Genomic DNA, 22,154 nt, shown 5'->3' with positions numbered 1-22,154 from the left:
ATGTTCCCGTCTCTGCCAAGCGGGCCAGGGTTGGAACACGAGAAGGGAGACAGCAGCTCGACCTGGGTGGGCCAGAGTGGGATAGAAGCATATTGGGTTTGAATTTATCTTCAGTCCTATGACACCACTGTCTGCCGTACGGGGTGTTGACAACGCGCTGTCTCTCAGAAATGGCCACGGTGCTTGTAGACTGTAGCTAGCAGGGCGAGGTGCGGAATTATTGGGGTTAGGAAAAGTAATTGTTGTGATTTCGGTCCAAGGCTAGCATATTAGGGATGCAGGCCTGTACCATGACCACTTGATGTCCTTTATTCTATATATTTCACGATGTACGTTGTAGTTAGAGATGCACTCTGGGACACACACACACACTCTCTCCCCCCTTTGTGCTGGAAGAAGGCTGTTGCCTCACAGGAACCAGTAGCTATGGCTCTATGATTGGAGAGTTTCCTCTGTTTTAGAGGAACTAGGAATTTAGACAGACAACAGCCAAAAGAAGGTGCTCTCCTAATTGTTGATCCTTGAAACGGATACCGATCCTTCAAGCTACATGCCAGGCAGGCAGGCAGGCAGGCAGGCAGGGAGGGGGGGACCGGCGAGGTGCCCAGGCACTCAGCTAGGCAAGTGGGTAACCTGCAAAGGAATCTAGGTGCCTGAGGTTACCTAGGTAGATAGTAGGCGCTGCCATCTCGGCTTGAGGACTGTGGCGACCTGAAACAACGGTGCCGGTCCTTTGTGAGTGCCTGTAACGCCATGTTGTTTTCCAGCTTCGCCTTGGAACGAGACGATACTTGCTGTTGCGTATTCTGGACAGATAACGAGGAATTGCGCTTGTAGACTGCGAGGCTCACACAAATGCCGTTGGGGCAAGGCAGCCCTGTTTATCGATAGATCAGATGCATCTCTCAGGGGCACGACACTCCCTGGGTGGTTCTCGTCTCTTCCATGATAACGAACAACCCGGTAGGTAGTCTAGGCATTCTGCTGCAGGCAGACTGGCAGACCACGCAAGACACCTAACCCTGACAGCAAGTGGTGGGACAATCGAGTCCAGGCATTGAAAACTTGGAGAGGGGGGTTCAAAGGTGACGAGGGGCAGGCGGCGCTAACTCTCCAAGCGGCGGCCCTCTTTTCCCCAAGGCTGCTGGGTGCAGCCGGCAAGCGCAGCAGGGAAAGGACGTCAACACCGCCAAATCCGCAAATCCTCCTCGCCAGGCCGACGTCCCTCTCTTCGCACAATACTCACCCCTCCCTCGGTCGAAAATAACCAAACTCACCGGCGGCAACTCGGTCCAGCAATCTTTCCACGCGATTCACCACCCACCTTCCCAGCAACGCGCGCAAAGACGGGACATCAAGTAGAAGAGAAGGACGGGCACCTTTACTGGACCGTTCCGTCTCCACGCTCCTTTGTACCTCCCCACCCAGAGCAATCGGCAGGCTCGCGAGGCTTGTGCACAGCCTGGAACAGATCCGGTACAGCTCGAGCCTGGAGAAAGCGTGGTTCGGCTCCTGTGTTTCCTTGGTCTGCAGCTGCAACGCTGAGAGTCGTTTTGACATCAAATCGCTGTGTTGTTTCTTCAGACCGACCCCGGTACGTAAGGTCGTGGTGCTAGCTCCAGGCGGAGGGGTCGTTGATCGGGCCCAAGTTCGACTCAGGAACCTTGCCTTTTCTACATGCCCAGCACTGCCTGGCCTACACACCACACATGCTGCAGTGCGGTCGAGAACAAGCCTGTGAATGTGATGCGAGCCGCACTTCAGCCTCCCCCCCCCCCCCGCTGCCGCTAACAAATTATTACGACCAACAAACTCATGTTTTTCTTCTCCCCAGGCAACCCACACCTACCTTTCCACCTCTCTGCAACCCACCCTACACTCATACCAACCTCTTGAAAACCCGCAACCATGGCGGAAGGGGCCCCTCAGATCAACGAGGTGCTTTTGAACTCGCTGTCTCCTGGTGAGTCCTCCCCTTTCAACCGCTCCAAATCGCCCACCAAAGCCGTGCACCCCGGGTCGTCGCGTCACGATGCGATGCGCCTGCCGAGGACAGGCATGCTGACCACCCCGCAGACGCGAACCTTCGAAATGCTGCCGAACAGCAGCTCACACAAGCTGCCGAGAACAATTTTGTAAGGGAAACCCCCAGCCTACGACCCGCCTGGAGCCTATGCTGCCTGTCCTTCAGCGACAAGCCTCGCTGACCATTTGCCCCTCACTTAGTCATTGTACCTCGCGACCCTCGTACAGGCATTGGCAGATGAGAACGCCGAAGGTCCCATCCGAGCAGCCGCCGGTATCGCCTTGAAGAACGCCTTCACCGCCAGAGAATTCGCAAGACAAGCAACATTACAACAAAAGTGGCTCCAGCAGACCGATGATGAGACAAAGACACGCGTCAAGGATCTGGCTGTCCAGACCCTGTCGTCCAGCAACTCCCAGGCCGGCCAGGCCGCTGCCCAGGTCGTTGCCTCCATCGCTGCTATCGAGCTGCCTCGTAACCAGTGGGCAGACCTCATGGGCGCCCTGGTCCGGAGTGTCAGCGAGGGCAACCCGCACCAGAAGCAAGCCTCCCTGACAACAATCGGCTTCATTTGCGAGAGCCAGGACGCAGATCTCCGTGCCGCCCTTGTCGGCCACTCGAACGCCATCTTGACGGCCGTCGTGCAAGGCGCCCGCAAGGAGGAGACAAACAACGAGATTCGGCTCGCCGCCATCACCGCGCTGGGTGATTCCCTGGAGTTTGTCGAGAACAACTTCAAGCACGAGGGCGAGCGGAATTACATCATGCAGGTCGTGTGCGAGGCCACCCAGGCCTCGGACGCCCGCATACAGCAGGGTGCCTTTGGCTGTCTGAACCGGATCATGGCCCTCTACTACGACAAGATGCGTTTCTATATGGAGAAGGCACTGTTTGGTCTGACTATTCTCGGCATGAAGAGCGAGGACGAGGACGTCGCCAAGCTTGCCGTGGAGTTCTGGAGCACTGTTTGCGAGGAGGAGATTGCAATCGAGGATGATAATGCACAGGTAAGCTGGTGCCTCCAACATATCTTGCGAAAGGGTGCAGAAACTGACAGCCTCTCAGGTCGACAGCTCGGATCAAATGCGGCCTTTCTACAACTTTGCTCGCGTCGCCACCAACGAGGTCGTGCCAGTGCTGCTGAACCTGCTCACAAAGCAGGATGAGGATGCGGCTGATGACGAGTACAACATTTCCCGTGCTGCGTACCAATGCCTTCAGCTTTACGCCCAGGCAGTGCAGGCGACTATCATACCTCCCGTGATTGCGTTTGTGGAGGGCAACCTACGCTCAGAAGACTGGCACAACCGAGATGCCGCAGTTTCTGCTTTCGGTGCGATAATGGAGGGTCCCGACGAGAAGGTGCTCGAGCCAATAGTCAAGTCTGCCCTCCAGATCCTCATCCAGATGATGGAGGATTCGTCTGTGCATGTGCGGGACTCGACGGCTTATGCTCTTGGCCGCATTACGGAGGCGTGCTCAGACGCCATAGATCCCGCCACGCACCTGGACCCTCTCATTCGCTCGCTGTTTTCTGGTCTGCAGACCAACCCCAAGATGGCCCCTTCGTGCTGTTGGGCGCTCATGAACCTCGCTGAGCGCTTCGCCGGCGAGCCTGGCACGCAGACCAATGCCCTCACTGGGCACTTCAACGACAGCATTCAGTCCCTTCTGACCGTCACAGCCCGGACGGATTGCGACAACACGGTCCGTACGGCAGCCTACGAAGTCCTCAACATTTTCGTGCAGAATGCAGCACAAGACTCAGTTCAGCCAGTCGCACAGCTCTCGTCCGTCATCCTCGAGCGCCTGGAGAACACCATCCCCATGCAAAGCCAGGTGGTCAGCGTCGAGGACAAGATCACTCTTGAGGACATGCAGACAAGTCTCTGCTCCGTGCTCCAGGCTATCGTTCAGCGTTTGGACAAGGAGATTGTTCCCCAGGGTGACCGGATCATGCAGATCCTGCTCCAGATCCTGAGCTCTGCTGGCGCCAAGTCCAGCGTCCCCGAAGCCGCTTTCGCTGCCATCAGCGCGCTCTCCAATGCGATGGAAGAGGACTTCGTCAAGTACATGGATGCCTTCACTCCGTTCCTTTACAACGCGCTAGGCAACCAGGAAGAGCCAAGCTTGTGCTCGATGGCTATCGGCCTCGTGAGTGACATCACCCGGTCGATGGGGGAGCAGAGTGCGCCGTACTGCGATAGCTTCATGAACTATCTGCTCAACAACCTGAGGTCTACGGCTCTGTCCAACCAGTTCAAGCCCGCCATCCTGCAGTGCTTTGGCGATATCGCGAGCGCCATTGGCGGCCACTTTGAGAAGTATTTGTCTGTCGTGGCTCAGGTCCTTCAACAAGCAGCGACTGTTACTGCCAGTCCCGAGGGCAGCTACGAGATGTACGACTATGTCATCTCGCTGCGGGAGGGCATTATGGATGCTTGGGGCGGTATTATTGGTGCTATGAAGACCAGTTCCAAGAGTAAGCGTTCTCTCTCCCCTTTGCTCCCCGAGAACCAGGGTGCTGACCTTGATTTTACAGCTCAAATACTCCAAGAACACGTTGCGTCTATCTTTCAGCTTCTGAACGTCATCGCCAACGACATGAACCGCAGCGAGGCTCTGATGCGGGCGTCCATGGGCGTTATCGGCGACCTTGCGGACGCTTATCCCAACGGAGAGCTGGTTGAGGCCTTCCGCCAGGACTGGGTTGCTGCGATGATCAAGGAGACTCGGGCCAACCGTGACTTCCAGCCTCGTACCATAGAGACAGCCCGCTGGGCTCGCGAGCAGGTCAAGCGCCAGGTTGGTGGCACTGCCAACACGATGACGACGTGAGCCATGCTGTCGTCGAAGCGCCATACCCCGGCCCCCTCCCGGCCCCCCGCCCTATCATTTTCGCATTTTTAATGACAGCCTCATCGTCAATAAGCACGACGCGACTCGCTTTTGCTCCTAATGCCTCAGTCCGACACAGTAGGCAAAGGAAATCTAGTCGAGCGGAAGAATGCAGCACCATGCGAACAGCCCCCCTCCCCCTATCACTACCCAAAATCATCACATCACCAATGGCACCAAGGAACACCGGCGGCATGCGTGTACAAGTCCATGCGCCCGAAACTGGAGTCGAAACACAAACCCCAATACCCCCCAAGACACTACACTTACAACACTTTGGAAGCCACTGCTGCTTTTGTTATCTTGCCTATTCGAAGAGACCATCCTCAATATTCCAGACCAGGAGGCAAAGTGAATAGAGATTCATGTATTGACCTGCTACGGCCGGGCAAATCAAACGTCATGTAGAGACGACTGTCACAAAACGGAGTCAGGAAAGGAAAGGCAATGAAAGGGATAAGACAAGAGGAAGGCCGAGCCTCGGACGGGTGTCTCTTTGTTGTCCAAGTGGACAGAGGCCATACCGGGCGTTTCGGGAGCGGAGGATACTTTCTGGCAATGGGAAGACTCCCCGGCACCGCCTCCTGGAGCGGGAGAGAAGAGGCGGGAGCGTAGCTACATGGGGATGATTCTCCTGGTTAGGGAGCATATTTCCAGGCCCGGCCTTTGTTCACACAAAATGGGCCAGCCTGGATCCCTGGCAAGCAACGAGATGTGGGAAGCGCTTGCTGTGTCTGGTTGGCTCGCTGAGAAAGACAAATATGGCCCGATACTTTGAGGATAGACGATGCTGAGCTGCCTGGTCGAGTGACCGCAGTTCAATATAGCTCGTAATATGGTAGCGAAATCACAACCCCAAATACCCCCTCGCCCCCTTCCAGGCAGCGGGCCTTGGATTGAAGACTGTGGATTTTGCTAGACGCGACTGTTGGCGGACGTTAAATGTGACGTGCAAGTTTTGGGCGGAGAAGGGGGCCCGTTTAGGGTGTAGTGGTACTCTACTGCCAGGAGGTAAGCTCAGGACGTCCTCCATATGTGCCTGGTGCTCTCGAGTGACACGCGGTCCACAATGCCGTGCGAATGCTGGCATTGAACAACTAACTGGATGCTGCCCAATTTCCCAAGCTAGACTAGGGCTTTGGAAATCGATATCACCAGGCCTAATAGTGTTGATGCATCCTAATGAATATTTGATTGTGAATTGACGGGGTGGTGGAACCTGACATCATGCCCGGTTGCTGGTGACCCCAGAACCTGGCTGAGGCGACTCGCCTCATGAGTAAGAGAACACCTAATGCAAGCCGCCAACTGCGCTGGTGAGAACGCCTTCGCCCTCCATAGCAGGGGGACAACTAGACGATCACCCTCTTTGGGGGTAGTAGCAATGGCATTGGCACGCACTGACTTGCAAGAGATCATCAAAGGATAACACGGAAGCTTTCGAACCCTCTCACTCGGCGACCCTGCCGACGCCTTCCCCACGTGACACCCCTCAGTCAAACCCCAGAGGTTGCCCGAGAAAATTCAAAAGACAAGCCAGCCAAACCGCCAGGTGGTCGGGAGAGCAAAGAAAGAGAAGGTTGACTTTCTTCCTCAAGTAACCCAGCTGTCAAGGAACGGCATCGTGCACCAGCCCAGCAGACAACGCAACGCCTCAGTGTCCACTGGCGAACAGAATCCTTTTTAGAGGAGGACGGCGCAAAGGACCGCCGCCATCATGCATCAACCACCTCGGGACCGGCAGCAGCTGAACACCGTGCCCTCGCACAAGTCTACCCAAGTTTCTTCCCCAGCAGCACAGGCGTCAATAGCGCCAATACCGCCCTCCTTCGCCCGCCGCAAGAGGGCCATCCTGGCACAGCTGGCGGTGCCAGACGACGAGTACACGGACCTGAGCCCCAAGGGTACGGTCGATGCCGGTATCAGGGACCTGATTGACGAGATCAATGGGCTTGAGGGATTTGCCACTACCAGCAGCTGCGCCGGCCGCGTAAGCGTCTTTCTCGAGGGCCGCAGGGCAGGCCGGGGAGGACCCGCGGCTGCGGACGAAGGGAGTCTGGTGTTGCCGGGACACCATCTGGCCGTCGAGGAGGGCGTGGCGGGAGACGGGCTTGAGGACCAGGGGCAGGCAAGGGGCCAGCAGAACGCTGATGCTGCGGCTGCCGATGCTGCAGGGGCCTGGAGCTTGCCCGGTGGTGGTGGAGGCGGCGGTGGCGGGAGAGAGGGGCCATCGGCCGCAGCCTCGAACCTGGTGGAAACCTTCGCGGGCGTGGGAGGCAAAGGTGGCGGCGGCCGGTGGCTGTTTGTGTCTCATGAACCTGTCGAATCGAGTGGTAAGCTGGACAGCGAGCCCAACATTGTGGCTGCCCTGCTGGGCATGGAGGAGCCCATTTTTGACGGCAAGGAAGGCAGTTCGGCGGAGGAGATGGGGGAGAGCAGGCTGATTCATTTCAAATTTGAGCCCATGGTACGTTTGCATCTTGACAGTACACCCCTTCTGTGTCTTCTACCTGGTGCTAACAACCGATGCCCTCAGATCCTGCATGTCCTCACGGCATCCCCACAGCACGCCCAGCTCATACTTCGCTGCGGCCTACAGGCCGGCTTCCGCGAGAGCGGCGCCATCAATCTCATCCCACCGACAACGGCCACCCATGACGCATCAGCCGCGGCAGCGACGCCCATCGTGGCGATCCGCTCCATGGGGCTGGGGCTGGAGAGCCTGATCGGGCGGGAGACGAACGGGACCAAGCACTGCACCGTATCAGTGGAGTACCTACGCGCTCTGGTGAAGATTGCCAACGAGAGGTTCGCCGAGAACACGAGGCGCATCTCGCGGTTCAGGACGTGCCTCAAGGAGGCTACGGCTGGCGAGAGGCGGAAGACGAGGAAAGGGGATGGTGGCGGTGAGTGGGAGAGCGCCGAGGTCAGGAGGGAGAGGAAGAGGCTCGAAGGCCGCAAGAGAGCCGAGGAGGCCAGGAGGATCAAAGAGCAGCAGCAGCAGCAGCAGCAGCAGCAGCAGCAGCAAAGCAGCCAGGCTGACGACGCTCCGGGCCTGGACTCGCTAGAACAAATACAATAATTCCGACACTGGTTTAAGTTTTGCTGGAATATCCACTGTCGTTGCGGGGCCAGGGCTTTGATATATTTTCTCCCTTTTAACGCGTCCAGAACAGTCCCCATATAATACACGCTCCCACAGATGCAGTTTGCAGTTTCCTGGTTGAACTTCCCTTTCTGGGTGGGCGCACGGGTGTACGCCTCGTTTCGGCGACCTCACGATACAACCTTCTCAACCCACCCCTTCTCCAGGCGACGCACCTCCTCCCTGAACCGCTCCACCTCCCTCCAGCAGTCCAGCGGCCGGCGGTCGTTCTCGCGCAGGCAGCGCACGACGTCCCCACGCGCGGCCTCGACGGCCTCGGGCACCTCGCGCACGCCCTTCCTCTGCTCCAGCTTCGCCCGCAGCGCCTGCACGTCCTTGGAAACCTCGTGCCGCGTCACGGACGGCTGCTTGCTGTCGTCGCCCGGCGCCGAGGCCAGCTTGTCGGTCAGCTCCCTGAGCCGCTTCTCCTCCTCGTGCTGCAGCTTGCGCAGCTCCGAGGCGACGCGGGCCTGCACCTGGAGCTCGGCCAGCTGGGCGCGGGATGCGTCGGTCTGTTTGGTGATGGCGTCGCCGGTCAGTGTTGGTGGTTGGGCGCCGGTCGGGCTGCCGACAGGTCAAATGAGCGGTCCATGCAACGCACCTCTGGGCTCGACTGTAGCGACTCGACCATCTCATGTGATACGCTGGCGGGCGATGACCTGGAGAACCCGGCAAACCGGTGCCCGTCGTCAGTAACCGCGTCGAGGCCGGGTCAGACCAGAGAAAATAGGGCCGGGTGCCGGGCGGGCAAGCTTACCCCTTCCACACGTGTGGCGGCTGGGTGCCGGACGGCTTGGACGAGTTCGCGCCCATCTTGTTCTCGTCAATGGCTGTCTTGGGGAGGGCAGTCTGCGCGTTCGTCAAGAGGGTTTGGCTCTGCGGCTTGCCTGCGGCGGCGGCATATCACATAGGCAAATTTCGGAATGACGTCTCTGACCCTAACCCTCATTGGTGGGCTTGAGGCTGGAAAGGGCCATCCAGGGTCAGACCCTGACTTGCAGCTCCAGTGTTCATGAGCCATTGCGAGAACACAATTGGTACATGCGGAGTGGGCTTGGAACATTTCCTGTCCATTACAGAGATTCAAGTTCTCATGGACATGGACAAATTTCTACAACCGGGGCCCAGCATAGCCTCTTGCATGAAGCAGATTATCACTGGGAGGTACAAGCTACACTTGTGCGCACTAGATGAAACCGCCTCCATCACGATGGCTCGCATGAACCGAAAGGTTGTCTACGTGACTTCACTGGGCATGCCTTAATTTCCTTGTCCGGGGCCGAGGGATATGGGGATAGCATCTTCTTGGCTTCAGGTAGAGCGGCTTCTGGAAATCTTTTCGAAAGATTCCCTAGCTTTAATGAGTCAGTGGCTAAGCAATTTCTCCGAGATCAACGCCAGTATCAGACTTGCGGTGCCTCGGCCCAGCTGTGCTGCTGCTGCCAGCCCGAAGCGCTGGTAAGTTGCGTGGGAGGCGGCTATATGCTCTCCCGCCAACCTTGGTAGCATCCGAGCGTTTATACTCGGATTAGTTGACTGGAGCGGTAAAATGATCATCGACAGGGAGTTGGGGAAAGTCAAAGTGTGCCACTACCAAATCACAACAACGTGGGAGCCAAGCGACGAAACGTGAGATCTAGTCGCTTAATCATAAGATCTCTGTCAAAGCGAGGCTCTGTCGCCAGCACCTCGGGTCCAGCAGGGAGCCCTGCCAGCGCTGACGGTTATTGGCCGAGAACGCGTCAATGTTCCCTGTTTGGCAAGTAATCCGGGCCCGCACCCTTTCTTGTTGGTTTTTAGTCCTTCAAGATTTGCTCTTGCATGGCTGCATGGCAGGGCCTTATCGCAAGCAGCCTGGCAGCCACGCAGGCTTGTGGCCTGGGCCGCCTGGCCGGCCCTGCCAAGGGGTTGTTTTGTGCAGGGTTCGGACCAGTGGACAGGGGTGAACGGGGCGGGAGCCTCCCAGCGAGATTACATTGAGGCAGTCCTAGATTATGAGAAGCACTCAAACTGAAGATACGAAGTGGGGTTCTTCAGACTCGACCGTTGTTTGACAGACTGCTCATCATAGCCTCATGCCCTGCCATGCGGAGCCTCCACACCGCACAACAAGAACGTGGCAATGGCAAGATTGAGCAACGGCCAGGCCCCCAAAGCGGCTGGACGGTGCCAAAAAGGGCCAAGGCGCCTGTCAAGACCTCATATGTTGGGAGGATTCCGGCCCAGCGGTGCTGGGTCTTGGATTGCTTCTTCTGGCTTCGTATTCCGAGTTTGCCGAGAGGACTGGGCTGCTGGCAGGGCGGGTTCCTTCCGAGAAAGGACCACGACGAAGGACCACCAAGCGCCTTGGGCCATCCAGGGCCATCTCGCTTGGGTCTGAGGTTCTGCACAAGGGGCGGGCGGGCTGCGAAGGATGGCACGCAAGCAGGGCAGAGCATGGCAGAGCATGGCAGAGGGATGCCAGAGGGGTGCCAGAGACAAGGTGAGGTCGGCCGGAATAATTCATGTTCTGGGCCAAACGGAGAAATACAGACGGGGCGCAACTGTCCTTCATCAAGCCCCGTGTGCCATCAGGACGGATCTTGCGCAGCTTGGGCAGGCCGGGTCACAACACCGTCGCCTGATGATGACCACCTGCAGCGATGCTGACGGCTGGTCAAAGATGACCGACGGCGTATCGTGGTGCCCAGTCCCGTTGTGGTCCCGGTCCTGGGGATATCAAGGGGCTCTCCGCCGAGACCCAAGGATCCGGTCAGGCTGAGGATGAGGCGGGTGCGGGTGCGGGGAGATGACACAACGTGGTGTTGTTTCCATCCGATGTTTGCAGATCGGCGGCAGTAAACAATTCAAGATCATGTGTTTCGAGCGGTTGTTTCTGTCAGCTGGCTCTGTTCTGTTCTAGTGCGGCCAGCCAGCCAGCCAGCCAGCCAGCCAGGGCAGCTCTGGTGATGGCGCCGCGGTGATAAATGTTTGAGGTTTCCCGGGCGGCCCCCTTTTTTTGCTGCAAGGTAACCTCGGACCCCTGACCCCTGGCCAGGGGCTCAGCCGCATTGATTGGCCCTGCTGAGTCGCCGTCGACCTGCCGTGTCCGACTGACAAGCGATGCCAGCCAATGCCTCGCCGCCGCCCAGGGCCTGTCCAGCGTGTACATCCCTACTAGGTGGTATTGATCGTCCCGTCGATGCGGATGCTGCTCAACGACTCGTCCAGACTTTCGCCGGCACGGCTTGGATGGCACTGGATGGGTTCCTGCCAGGCCTGCGTGCAGCTGGATCCATAGGTCATCGGCTGTCCTGCTCACTGCTGTAGTGTCCGAGGTGCCCGTGAGCCTTGAAAAGACAACTCCAAGAGGGGCCTCCAGAGGGGATTCGCAGCAGGCACAGGGACATGGGGGCCCGTCGTCTGTGCGGGAAACAGGCCTTGTACCTCCGTACCTGCCCGCCCGTTACACAGCCCGGACAGCCAGCGACGCGCAGCTGCACCCACAGCTGCGCTAACATGCGAGAGACAGGTTGGCTCACCGTCGGGACTCCACCGAGCATGGGTACGGGCCAGTCCTTGCCTCTTCCATCTCGTCTCCCTTGACGCCGTAGTCCCTTTTTTCTCTCCTCCCACTGGCAGGGCCTGCATGGTCCATCTGGCCCATCTGGCCCATCTGGTCCATCTTGGCCCCATGTTGGTTCCTGACGGCACCGCGGCACATTGTGCTCTGTCCAGCAATCGCACTGCACTGCACGGCTTGGGCCTGGCTTGGTCTACTGACTTTGGCTGCATCTCGGGTGACGCCGAGTGGGAAAACTGCCCACCTGTTGGTACCCCTGGCCTCCCAGCTTGCTCATCTATTCTTGTTCTTAACCCACGGCGATCCCCTCGTCTTCCTTGCACTCCCCGACCAAGCCTCTCCTTTGCTTTCTGATTCTGTGGACCTCTCTGGTCAGTTCGATTCTCGTGTGTCGTGACCCTGCTCTGCTGTGCTCTGCTGTGTGTCCTCTGTTTCCGACGCGATATCATTGGTGGCACCTCAGGTCCTTTCTGGCTCACAAAAACAACACACGCACCCGCACCCGCACACGCACCTTTGTTGGTCTGTTGATCTTGATCTGGATCATCTTCAACCCTCCATCCCTTCCTTCTTGGACCCAAGAAAAGGCACGACTTGGCCCGGGCTCTGTTGATCTTCGCTGGACCGTGGACAACTTGCCCCTTGTCTTGGACGACCGAACATCCGAATCTTGCCTCGCCCACCCCAATTGTCATTACTCATTTGGCACTTGCTCACATCACCCTTTTACTCACCACCACTCCGCCCGCCCAACCCACGCCTGTCAACCGCCGTCACGCAGTCCAGACAGCCTCACCTTGCTCGTCGTTTGCGGCGGTTTCATTCGTTCGGCCTCACCCTGCCCATCCCAACCAGCCATCCACTGCTCCTGTGGTGTCAGCTTTTCACTCGCTCACTCAAACAACCCGACCGCGCCTGTCTGAAAAATCGCCGATTGTCGACAGCTTCGCCCGCTGTTCATATACGGCGTCACGCCACGGCAAGGCCCACTTTCACAGGCGAGCCACTCTCCTAGGCGACATTCATATCGACTCAATATCGGCTGCCCGCGCTGATTTGAGCAATCACGGTCCTTTCTACCACACCTGCACTGCCAGCAATCAACCATCTTATCCGCAGGCCCGGACCACCCAGTCTCTCTCTCATCGACCTTGACGGCCTTGGCATCTCGACACCAATATCCGTCGCCGCTGCGCCCAGCCTACCGCGGCCTGGACATCCGACTTGACTGCCCTCTGCCCTGCTTGCTTCGGCATTCTCAGGGCGTGGCTCGACTCTTTGTCCCAGTGGGCCGACTTTCGACATTGTCTCATCGCCCTTGTATGAGACAACCACCACAAAGGACCACCCCGACCTTATTGTCCCCTCCTCTTTGTCCCCCTTCATAATGCTATTGTCCGCCACTCCGTCCCAACGACAATAGCCCTTCTTGCACCCGGGAGGCTCCAGGCAGGGACGTTGCACGCAGGGCCTGCTATAGATTCGGAGCGACGCCCCCGTTTTCCGCCTCGAGCACCTGACGGACAAGGATCGAAACTTTCTTTTTTCACATAAACCAACCCGAACTTCATCTCTCTCCAACCCTACCACCTAACAAGGATGGAATTCCATCGGCGCAGGTTCGCCGCCCTCGCGCACATGAACCCCACCCCAACACTCCTCCCTCGGGAGGCCGAAGCCGCCTCGACCGACAGCGCCGGCAACCCGTTGTCGACCATCTCACCGTATGCCCATGGTCTCAACGGTGTCAACCAGGTTAACAACCTGGTCTTTGTGGACATGCTGTGGTGGACACTGGGTATCTTCGGCTTCACAATTCTGGCTGTCAGAATATTTCAGGTCATCTGGGGCCACATCCGCCAGGTCTCGGCAATGTCGGTCGAGGGTGAACGGCAGACTTACTGGAAGTACGCCCAGTCCCATTGGATGCCCAGCTTCAAGAAGGACTTCATCTACGCACCGCTTTGGGGCAAGCGACACAACCGGGAGATCCGGCTCTCCAAGGCCATGAACATGGGCACGCTGCCCTCGAGGCTGCACTTCATTCTTCTCTTCATCTACACAGTCAGCAACCTGGTCTACATGTTCTACCTGAACTGGGCCAACGAGAACAAGTACGCGCTGTGTGCAGAAATCCGAGGACGCTCGGGAACCCTCGGTGCGGTCAACATGGTCCCACTGATCATTTTTGCCGGCCGCAACAACCCCATGATCTCATGGCTCAAGATCAGCTTCGACACCTACAACCTCTTCCACCGCTGGCTCGGTCGTCTTTCAGTGGTCGAGATCATCATCCACTTCCTAGTGTGGGCCATTGTGCAGATGGCCGCCACCGGGTGGTCGGGACTGATGGACCGCTGCCTGTATGACCCCTTCATTGCGTCTGGAACTGCAGGTACCTGGGCGATGCTCATCCTGCTGATCTTGTCCTTCTCGCCCATCCGCCATGCCTTCTACGAGACCTTCCTCAACACACACATCATCCTCGCTTTCATCACCTTCGTGTGCACTCTGATTCACTGCCTTACGCCCACCGAGATCCCCACCGGCCTGCCCCAGCTCCCTTGGGTCATTGCAATCTTCGCCATCTGGATGTTCGACCGCCTGGCCCGCATGATCCGTCTCACCTACTGCAACTGGTCTCACCGTGGATTCACCGAGGCGATCGTCGAGGCAATGCCAGGCGAGTGCACCCGAGTCACCATGCACCTGCCCCGCCACGTCGAGATCAAGCCCGGCTCGCACGCCTACATCCGATTTGCAGGCATCAAGCCCTGGGAGAACCACCCTTTCTCTATCGCATGGATCGACCACCACGCGGAGGAGCTCCCGTTGGACGAGAAGGAGCCCATGATCTTGAGGAGGAACACAACAACATCGGTCTCCTTCGTCATTGGCGCCCAGACCGGCCTGACCCGCGACCTCTACAACAGGGCCGCCGAGGCCGGCACCCGCGCTATCAAGATGAGGGCCGCCTTCGAGGGCCCGTACGGTGGCCACCACGATTTGGACAGCTACGGACATGCCGTCCTTGTTGCCGGCGCCACTGGTATCACGCACCAGCTCAGCTACCTCAGGCCGCTCATCGAGGGCTTCAACAACGGCAGCGTGGCCACTCGTCGCATCACCCTGATCTGGATCGTTCGTGACTACGAGTCACTAGAGTGGATCAGGCCCTGGATGGACGAAGTGCTAAGGATGCCGAATCGTAAGGAGATATTGACCATCAAGCTCTTCATCACGAGACCGAAGAACGCCAAAGAGATCGTCTCCGCCAGCACAACCGTGCAGATGTTCCCCGGCCGGCCCAACGTCCCGCTCCTGATCCGCAAGGAGGTCCACGAGCAAATGGGCGCCATGGCTGTGACTGTCTGTGGTCCTGGCGCGCTGGCTGACGATGTCAGATCCGGCGTGCGCCAGGTGCAGGACGAGAACACCGTCGTCGACTTTTTCGAGGAAAGCTTCACCTGGTAAATCCGTGTTCGGGTCTGTTTTTCCGATCCGGAAATAGAAACAGCAGTCACGATGCCACGGTTCACGATTTACGGCCTGATCGCGGGGTTTCTCTTCTTCTAGCATCTCCATGACTGCTTCCCGGTACCGTCATTTAGGTGCATTTTTTGGTGATAGGTCTTTTTTGGTGGTATTGCAGCCTTTCTGCGTTTCTGTCTATATTTTGCATTTCACATACCTGGCTGAAGGAGCGGGTCGAGGGAGCTGAAGGAGCAGCTAGTTGAGCAAGGAAGTAATCTTTCTTCAGTCTCACACAAATGGACGAGGTATCATCACAGCCATTCGCGAATATCCCCAGATGCATTGCGCTTGGAGTTATGGGGAAACGTCTGGTCATTCTGGCCAAGAAGATGGAAAGGGGCCTTAGAGAAGAATAGAAGGCAATCGCCTGTAAATAGTCATGGCTGTACGCAGCTCTCGTATATAACATCAGGGGCACATCATTGTGGTTGGCCTTGTAATATCACTTCTCCTTGAAGTTCACATCTTTCGATCCCTTTCTATTGTTGCTTTCACCGTGATCGCCGTCGTGCTATGTCGGATGTTTACTGCCGGCTTTGTCTCTGGCCTAACATGCAGTCCAGGGGTACGATCGGTTCGTCGGGCCGCCGTAACGGAGCACTGAGCCGCCTTCGTCATTGTAACTACCCAAGTAACGTCTGTGGTCTGGCAAGCTTGCTTAGACCACCCCCCCCCCCCCGGGCCGTCGACCTGCGGCCTTAGATTGGCCCAGGGCAGTCTGTTCTCACACCCGTTGCCATATGACACACAGACCTGGAGGCACCCGCACTCAGGCCTCTGCACAGCTGTACATCGGCCCTGGTTGCCAGTGCCAGGAGGATGTAACCGCCCAAGACGGGGGGCCAAGACGCGCGGATGGCCCAGATGAGATTGGGAACGTCTCATTCCTGCTACTAATCCTGACGACCATGTTGGAAATCCCGAGTGGCGCGATGTCGCTGACGTTGTGGTGGGATTGCGTCTTCGTAGCCGAGAGCAACGGTCAGGGGCTTTGCTAATAAGTCTGTTCTCACTTGGGCGCATCGCGGGCTTGGCGTAATACCTAGCACTAGCACAATCCTGGGCCGCGCTTGCAGGAAATGAGGCTCCTAAGTTCCTGGCTAAGTTCCTGGAAGCGTCAAATAGGGGTGGGGGTCATCTTGAGCATTTTCATCTGCCGCTGCGGTGCGTCTCCTGCCTCCTCGCGGTGTTTGCTGATTAGCTCGCAGGCCCGGGGGTCTACCTGGGTAAGTAATCTGGCATTCTCCGTGAACGGTCACTTGGCAAAGCGTACTCAGTGCCCTGCCACCAGTTGGCGCCCTGCTTGGCGAATTTTGCCGAGTGCTGTTGTCCTTGCAAAGAGAGGGCGCTTTGTCTCTTTCGACCAACTATTCTCCAAAGTACGCCCATACTACTTACTACCTACTTAGGTACCTAAGGTAGTAGTAGTGTAGAGGGCAGACCGCCATCCACGGGATTTCGGGAGCTTCCATCTAGGCCATAATCTGTACACGCATGACCGCCCGACGCCGGCCGCCACTCGAGCAGCCCTGATCTACCAAATATACTCATGCCCAATGTGACAGTGCAGACCAGCCTTGTGCTGTTGTGCTGGGAATGCAAACGAAAGATCGCGTCTTCCATGTGGAACTGAGACTCTGGAGACGGGGCAAACACGGCCAAGGTACTTGGGTATGTGGTCTCGCTTCTATTCCGTATACGTCTGAGGACATACATGGCGCCTTTATATGGTGACATCAAGTAAACACTAGACAATTAGAACCCCATGTTTTCATGTGATCTCAACTCGAAAACAACTTTGCCAGGGCAAGAGAGCCCATTTCTTACAATTACGTGTAATTTGCGTTGATCATCACCTTACAGGCCATGCCCACAGGTGGCATCTACCATTCCAAGGCTGTGGAGTCATGTGAGGTCCACAACATAGAAGACACCCCCTGCAAGTCTTTATTGGTACATATGTAATCATATTATTGTCTCTTATCCTGTATGTTAAGATCCTCTGATCTGGAGGCTTTACTGTAGGCTCAACCTGCATACAGACCTTCATGAATTAAGATGTACAAACTCAAAATGAAGAAGCACCACGCAATTTGTTCCTAGTATTTGTTGGAGGTCTAAGACTGCATGGTACAAATCTCATGACTGACTGTTCGATACTAATAATTTGAAATCCAGGCTAAGTCTGATAATACCAAGAACACAACGTGAAGGGTAGAGGTGTATCTATTTACCCTCTTCATCTAGTCTGATACTCATTTTGTAAATATGGATACTACCAGAGACAGCCGTGAATCTGCTGTTCTCATTATAATTTGTTTTTGCTCCTTATTATCAGAAGAACAGTCTCTGTGGCTCTATTAGGGCACATATACCTACTGGCCCTGCCCCTAGCAAAAACGACCCCCCCCCCAAAAAAAAAGAACAGAAAGAGAAAAGAACTAGAAAAAGCCTTTAGGTCGTCGAAATTGCAACTAAACTGAAACTGAGGTGTCTTCCCTGAAAAATTCATGGCCGGGGATAGCTTGTCCACCTCGGAACTTGTGACTAATAATGGACAATTATCATACTTAGGTGCCCTAGAGTAGGAACATTTTATCACGACCGCGGACAAACCCATTAAGGGTGGCATTGCCCATGGAATTCTGACAATTGATTTTTTGAAGGAGTTGGGCTGCTTGCGCACCAAGGTATTTGCTTCTACATCAATCCTAGCCTATCATTACCTGCTGTTGTCTCGCCTTGGGACCGACCCCGAATCCGTCCCACTAGGTTTAAAACCAGCATTGAAAGTGTCAGTAGGAAGACTTATCTGACAATAGAATGAGATGACCTGAAATGGGATAACACAGCAGACCGAAACTTTTGCTCTGGCCTGGGAGCATCGACGTTCAGAAGATCTGGCTGCAGCCTCGGCCACACACAATGTCTTGCTCATCGATGGAGGGCATAGAACAGGAGATGTCTGCATTCACAGGGAGGAAGTGGAAGAAGCCAAGCTTGCACAAGCTGTCACGAGGATTGAGGTCTGGGCTTGCTACTGGTATTGCCACTAACCCTGGGAAACCAATCTATACCGCGGACGGTCTACATCGAGCACAAATCCGACCTAACAATCCAATACGATGCCCAATGATCTAGAAGCTATATGCATCGCACGCCTGCCGATCAGCTTTATGAGAGCCATAGAATTTGAGTTCGGAAGTCACAGAAGCATCTTAGTAGTAGGTCTGATAACCAATTCATGGAACATGCTGATGGCCTACAGCATGACACGAAGCATGCATGCTGTCTCATGGTATTTTCACGTCAGTGCAAGCTATCTTCATGATCACTCTCAAGTCGTGAAGGAATTTTGATACAGACTTTTTTATGCTTCTTTCTTTCTTTACAACCACAGGATTTGACTCCTTTCCACGAGTGTGTCCTCACATCAAGCCAGTGCCATAGTTTCAAACTCAACATACAACCACCTGACAGTACGGGTTACCCTTTATGTTCAGATTGAATTTTCTGTGCATAATCTTTGATGTCTTGTGATGAGCTCTTGGCTCAAATGACCGTGGAGGTTGAGTGGTCTCCAGAGTAAGGCAAGACTGCGCCAGCTGTTACACCGAGCCTGTTCTGTGCATTATCGAAGGATGTGGTGGCACAACATCAACCTGAGCTGGAATCTCCCCGAACGCATGGGCCCCAAGCCCAACTTCGCGTTCTAGAAGTTTTACTGATTCCTGAATCATGGCTGTGGCCAGTGAGAACTCGGACTTGCTGAGTAGTACACTCAACAACATCGGCGGCATAAGATGACGAGGCGCTCAGATAATGGGTAGTTGGCCGCGTGAGCTTTCGACTGGACTCTGACGGCCAGTCTCGGATGAGGTGAAAGACCAGGCGTCCCCATCTGGCGAGATAGCGGCCAGGACGAGGGAAGGAAGAATAATTGGGGATCGGCAGGTGGGAAGCGTAGAAAGCTTGATATTAGCCACGCATGAGCGATCTGCGGGTCAGATGGCGGTCGGCCTCCCCTCTTCGGACAATTCTTTTTGCCGCCTTGCGTCTCGGGGTAGTTGACGATGGCCCAGTACTGCCAGCTCGCATGGCGTTCTACGGTAGCGAAGCGATCCCGACGGCATTATCACATCTCATGGTGGACCTCGAAATTCTGGTGAAGCCAGGTGCAGTGGCCTGAACGTGGAGGGCTCTTCTTCGGGAAGCGTGTGTTGAAGCATGGGCGTCTGGGTCGGCCGAAGGGCACATTTTCACACATGCAGACATGAGTGCAGGCCGACAAGGGAGTGGTATAGGTTGGTGCCGATCCCTGCCGCTGTGAGGTCGTGCCACAGGACTGGCACCCAGACACCCCGCCGTGTGGCGAGACCTCGATGGCCGCAGACGCTGTTACTCATCATCAACCCACCCTCAGAAAGAAATTGATAAATGACAAGAGGCGAGCGTAGTCGGTCTGCCTTGGCTTGGCCTGCCTTGCCTGGCAGATAGTCCAATCAGCAACTCGCAGTCGCAGTCGCAGTCACAGGCGTGGGCGTGGGCGTGGGCGTGGTTGCTTCTCCCCCAGGCAGGCTGGCCTTGCTGTTGGGCCTCGCTGTTGGCTCTTGTCCCAGCAGCTTCCCAGACGGCCTCGATAGCACGCACCCTCTGATGTACCCATCTCCCACCAACACCCGGATCTTGAAATGGCAGACACCGTCATCGTCGGCGCTGGCATAATTGGCGTGTCTACCGCACTCTACCTCTCCAAGCACCAACCGGGCGGGACCATCCACCTCGTCGACTCCTCCCCAGAGCTTTTTGCCTCGGCCTCTGGCTACGCCGGTGGTTTCCTGGCCAGGGACTGGTTTGGGCCTGGCGTCGCCTCCCTGGCCGCCCAGAGCTTCGACGAGCACAAGAGACTGGCGGACCTTCACGACGGCGCCTCCAAGTGGGGCTACTCCAGGAGCACCTCCCTCAGCTACACTGCGGCTTCCCAGACTACCGGCAGGAGGAGCCAGAGGGGCGAGGACTGGCTACGTTATGGGAGAAGTAGGCCTGATGCCGCTGCCGGCTCTGCCCCTGACTGCCCCGACGGCCACGACGGCCACGACGCCCAGATGCTGCCGCCCTGGCTGTTGCGAGAGGACGGCGACACAGTAAAGCCAATAGGCGATGACAGGACTACCGCCCAGGTCGACCCGCTCCAGCTGTGCCGCTTCTTGCTCAAACAGTGCCTCGACAGCGGCGTACACCTCTCCCAGCCTGCCAGGGCCGTGGCCATCATGAAAGACGTCCGGGGCCAACTGTCTGGCCTGAGGGTTGCCGACACCCAGTCGTCAACCGAAACCGATGTGCCTTGTGCTAGGCTGGTCATCGCGGCTGGTGCGTGGTCGCCACAGGTATTTCAAGAGGTTAGCGCCCGGGCACCATTTCCATCTCTCGTCCAACACGTTCCTGTCCCTCCTTGCCAGCTTGCAACTTGCCTGGCAAGGGTGCCTTCTCCAAGACCGGGCCATAAACCGGCAGCTCCGTGTCTATATCACGACCAAGAACGCCCCGCCGCGGATCAATCGAAAGCTGACACAGTGCTCTGGACAGCTCTTCCCAAAAACACAGAGCCAGTTGCCCATATCGAGCCTGGCGGGCCATTCGCTGGTCCTCAAATCACCCCGATGGACAGCAGAAATGGAAAGGCGGGGATGCCACGCTCTGTATGCCACAAGCAAGACCGGGTTCTCGCCCGAGATATTCTCACGCATCGGGGGGCAGCTCTATGTGGCCGGGCTGAACACAGACGAGATACCCTTGCCAGAACTGGCGACGGAGAAGCCCATCTCTGTGGACGCTATCGACCAGCTCAAGAGGGTGGCTGCCAGGCTCCTCGGCGAGGGCGGCGCGGTCGACGACCTTGAGGTCGTGAGGGAGGGCCTGTGTTTCCGGCCGGTTACGCCCTACGGCACCCCTATAATCTCAAGAATCGACGACGTGCACCTAGAGGAAGGCATCGCCACGCGTCCTGGTGCAGAAGGCGGCGTGTTCCTAGCTGCAGGCCACGGACCGTGGGGTATTTCCCTCTCTCTTGGGACGGGAAAGGTGCTCGCGGAGATGGCACAAGGGCGCCGCATTAGCGCTGATGTGAGTTCGCTGATGTTGTGGTGACACGGCATGTTTCCTCGAGCGACTGCCGTGGTTCTCATCAAGACAGATTGCTCCCGCCTTACGAAGCCCATTGGGTGCCCGGCCGACCTGGCTGGACGGTAATAGCAGCATTTTAATGGTCCCTGGACAGGATTCGGGCATTTTCATACGGATGGATTCAGAACTGGCTGTGGTAGATTGAGGAGTCAGCCCCCTTTACGCAATGCCTCCACGTTGGGGCTAAATACAGCACGATGGGCTTGTTGCCCGCCCGCCACCTTGCAGGTGCGTGCAGCTTGAGAGCAATGATGATCTCGTGCTTATTAGTGATTGCGTACTGCTTGGTAGTAATGGCAAGTAATCTGAGGCGAGGCGAGGTCGGGGTAAAGGAGGTGAGGTCTTGGACGGGAAGGGGGGTCGTCGTCGCGGATGATCCCGAAGCGGCAGGCCTGTGCCAAACACATATCTTGTCAGTCAGGCTGCCTATCAGGTAAGCCGAACGGAATCATGTGAAGGCCCCGGAGGTCCCTGTTACTGGAGGACCCAGAACGGCGGCAGTGATCCAGCCTGTCGGTGCAGGCCTACCCACTCAGGTGCGAGATCAATTGTGACTGTGACGGACCTGGCAGCCTCTGGGCTACGGAGTCAGGGAGCGCGCCGTACGTGCACTACTCCCATCGTCCGACATGCGGCAGTAGTCACACCATGGTCGGCCCGGGGCTTGCTGTGTACTATTACAGACACCCAGAAAGAAAGCTGGCAGGCTGGACAGGCCCAGCGAATCTGCGAATGCGACTGATGCCGAATCGAGATGCGAGGGGCCATTTCAGCAATGGAGCGACAGGGGAACAGAGCATGTTGGC

At 56.8% G+C, this 22,154-nt stretch overlaps 6 protein-coding genes across 6 annotated transcripts; 4 read left to right on the top strand and 2 right to left on the bottom strand.

Moving 5' to 3' along the window:
* Window positions 1-1,908: 1,908 nt before the first annotated feature.
* KVR01_003032 (karyopherin beta) lies at window positions 1,909-4,864 on the top strand (the record flags this gene model as incomplete). Its single annotated transcript, XM_044782902.1, has 5 exons — window positions 1,909-1,963; window positions 2,077-2,135; window positions 2,227-3,033; window positions 3,092-4,508; window positions 4,569-4,864. The coding sequence occupies 5 exons, from the start codon at window positions 1,909-1,911 to the stop codon at window positions 4,862-4,864; spliced, it is 2,634 nt and encodes an 877-aa protein (XP_044648047.1).
* A 1,374-nt stretch (window positions 4,865-6,238) lies between these two features.
* On the top strand, window positions 6,239-8,006 carry KVR01_003989 (tRNA methyltransferase TYW3; the record flags this gene model as incomplete). Its single annotated transcript, XM_044781435.1, has 2 exons — window positions 6,239-7,391; window positions 7,461-8,006. The coding sequence occupies exons 1-2, from the start codon at window positions 6,642-6,644 to the stop codon at window positions 8,004-8,006; spliced, it is 1,296 nt and encodes a 431-aa protein (XP_044649004.1). The 5' UTR covers window positions 6,239-6,641.
* On the bottom strand, window positions 7,915-8,950 carry KVR01_002042 (uncharacterized protein). The gene is made up of 3 exons (XM_044790361.1): window positions 8,827-8,950; window positions 8,671-8,728; window positions 7,915-8,581 (listed from the first exon to the last, which is right to left on the bottom strand). Exons 1-3 carry the CDS (start codon window positions 8,880-8,882, stop codon window positions 8,201-8,203), a joined length of 495 nt encoding a protein of 164 aa, XP_044647057.1. The 5' UTR covers window positions 8,883-8,950; the 3' UTR covers window positions 7,915-8,200.
* Window positions 8,951-9,269: 319 nt separating this feature from the next.
* KVR01_002433 (uncharacterized protein) lies at window positions 9,270-11,611 on the bottom strand (the record flags this gene model as incomplete). Its single annotated transcript, XM_044783611.1, has 3 exons — window positions 9,270-11,109; window positions 11,167-11,362; window positions 11,496-11,611. The coding sequence occupies 3 exons, from the start codon at window positions 11,609-11,611 to the stop codon at window positions 10,948-10,950; spliced, it is 474 nt and encodes a 157-aa protein (XP_044647448.1). The 3' UTR covers window positions 9,270-10,947.
* Window positions 11,612-11,709: 98 nt separating this feature from the next.
* KVR01_002774 (uncharacterized protein) lies at window positions 11,710-15,626 on the top strand. The gene has a single exon (XM_044783850.1). The coding sequence runs from the start codon at window positions 13,231-13,233 to the stop codon at window positions 15,103-15,105; it is 1,875 nt and encodes a 624-aa protein (XP_044647789.1). The 5' UTR covers window positions 11,710-13,230; the 3' UTR covers window positions 15,106-15,626.
* A 3,985-nt stretch (window positions 15,627-19,611) lies between these two features.
* Window positions 19,612-22,070, top strand: KVR01_002173 (uncharacterized protein). The gene is made up of 2 exons (XM_044785872.1): window positions 19,612-20,564; window positions 20,752-22,070. The coding sequence occupies exons 1-2, from the start codon at window positions 19,857-19,859 to the stop codon at window positions 21,310-21,312; spliced, it is 1,269 nt and encodes a 422-aa protein (XP_044647188.1). The 5' UTR covers window positions 19,612-19,856; the 3' UTR covers window positions 21,313-22,070.
* Window positions 22,071-22,154: the final 84 nt, after the last annotated feature.

The sequence above is a fragment of the Diaporthe batatas genome (genome assembly GCF_019321695.1).
Source record: "Diaporthe batatas strain CRI 302-4 chromosome Unknown Contig00003, whole genome shotgun sequence".
Classification (NCBI taxonomy): Eukaryota; Fungi; Ascomycota; class Sordariomycetes; order Diaporthales; family Diaporthaceae; genus Diaporthe; species Diaporthe batatas.
The sequence above is the reverse complement of the archived record's forward strand: the minus strand, read 5'-3'. Positions and strand labels throughout refer to the sequence as shown.

Bases quoted from the DNA above. Each gene is read 5' to 3' on its own strand.
- KVR01_002042 (XM_044790361.1), bottom strand. From the start codon at position 8,882: ATGGGCGCGAACTCGTCCAAGCCGTCCGGCACCCAGCCGCCACACGTG. The intron at 8,729-8,826 runs GTAAGCTTGCCC...CGGGTTCTCCAG, and splicing joins CCGCCACACGTGTGGAAGGG to GTCATCGCCCGCCAGCGTAT. The intron at 8,582-8,670 runs GTGCGTTGCATG...ATCACCAAACAG, and splicing joins CGCTACAGTCGAGCCCAGAG to ACCGACGCATCCCGCGCCCA.
- KVR01_002774 (XM_044783850.1), top strand. From the start codon at position 13,231: ATGGAATTCCATCGGCGCAGGTTCGCCGCCCTCGCGCACATGAACCCC.
- KVR01_002173 (XM_044785872.1), top strand. From the start codon at position 19,857: ATGGCAGACACCGTCATCGTCGGCGCTGGCATAATTGGCGTGTCTACC. The intron at 20,565-20,751 runs GTTAGCGCCCGG...TGCTCTGGACAG, and splicing joins CGCCACAGGTATTTCAAGAG to CTCTTCCCAAAAACACAGAG.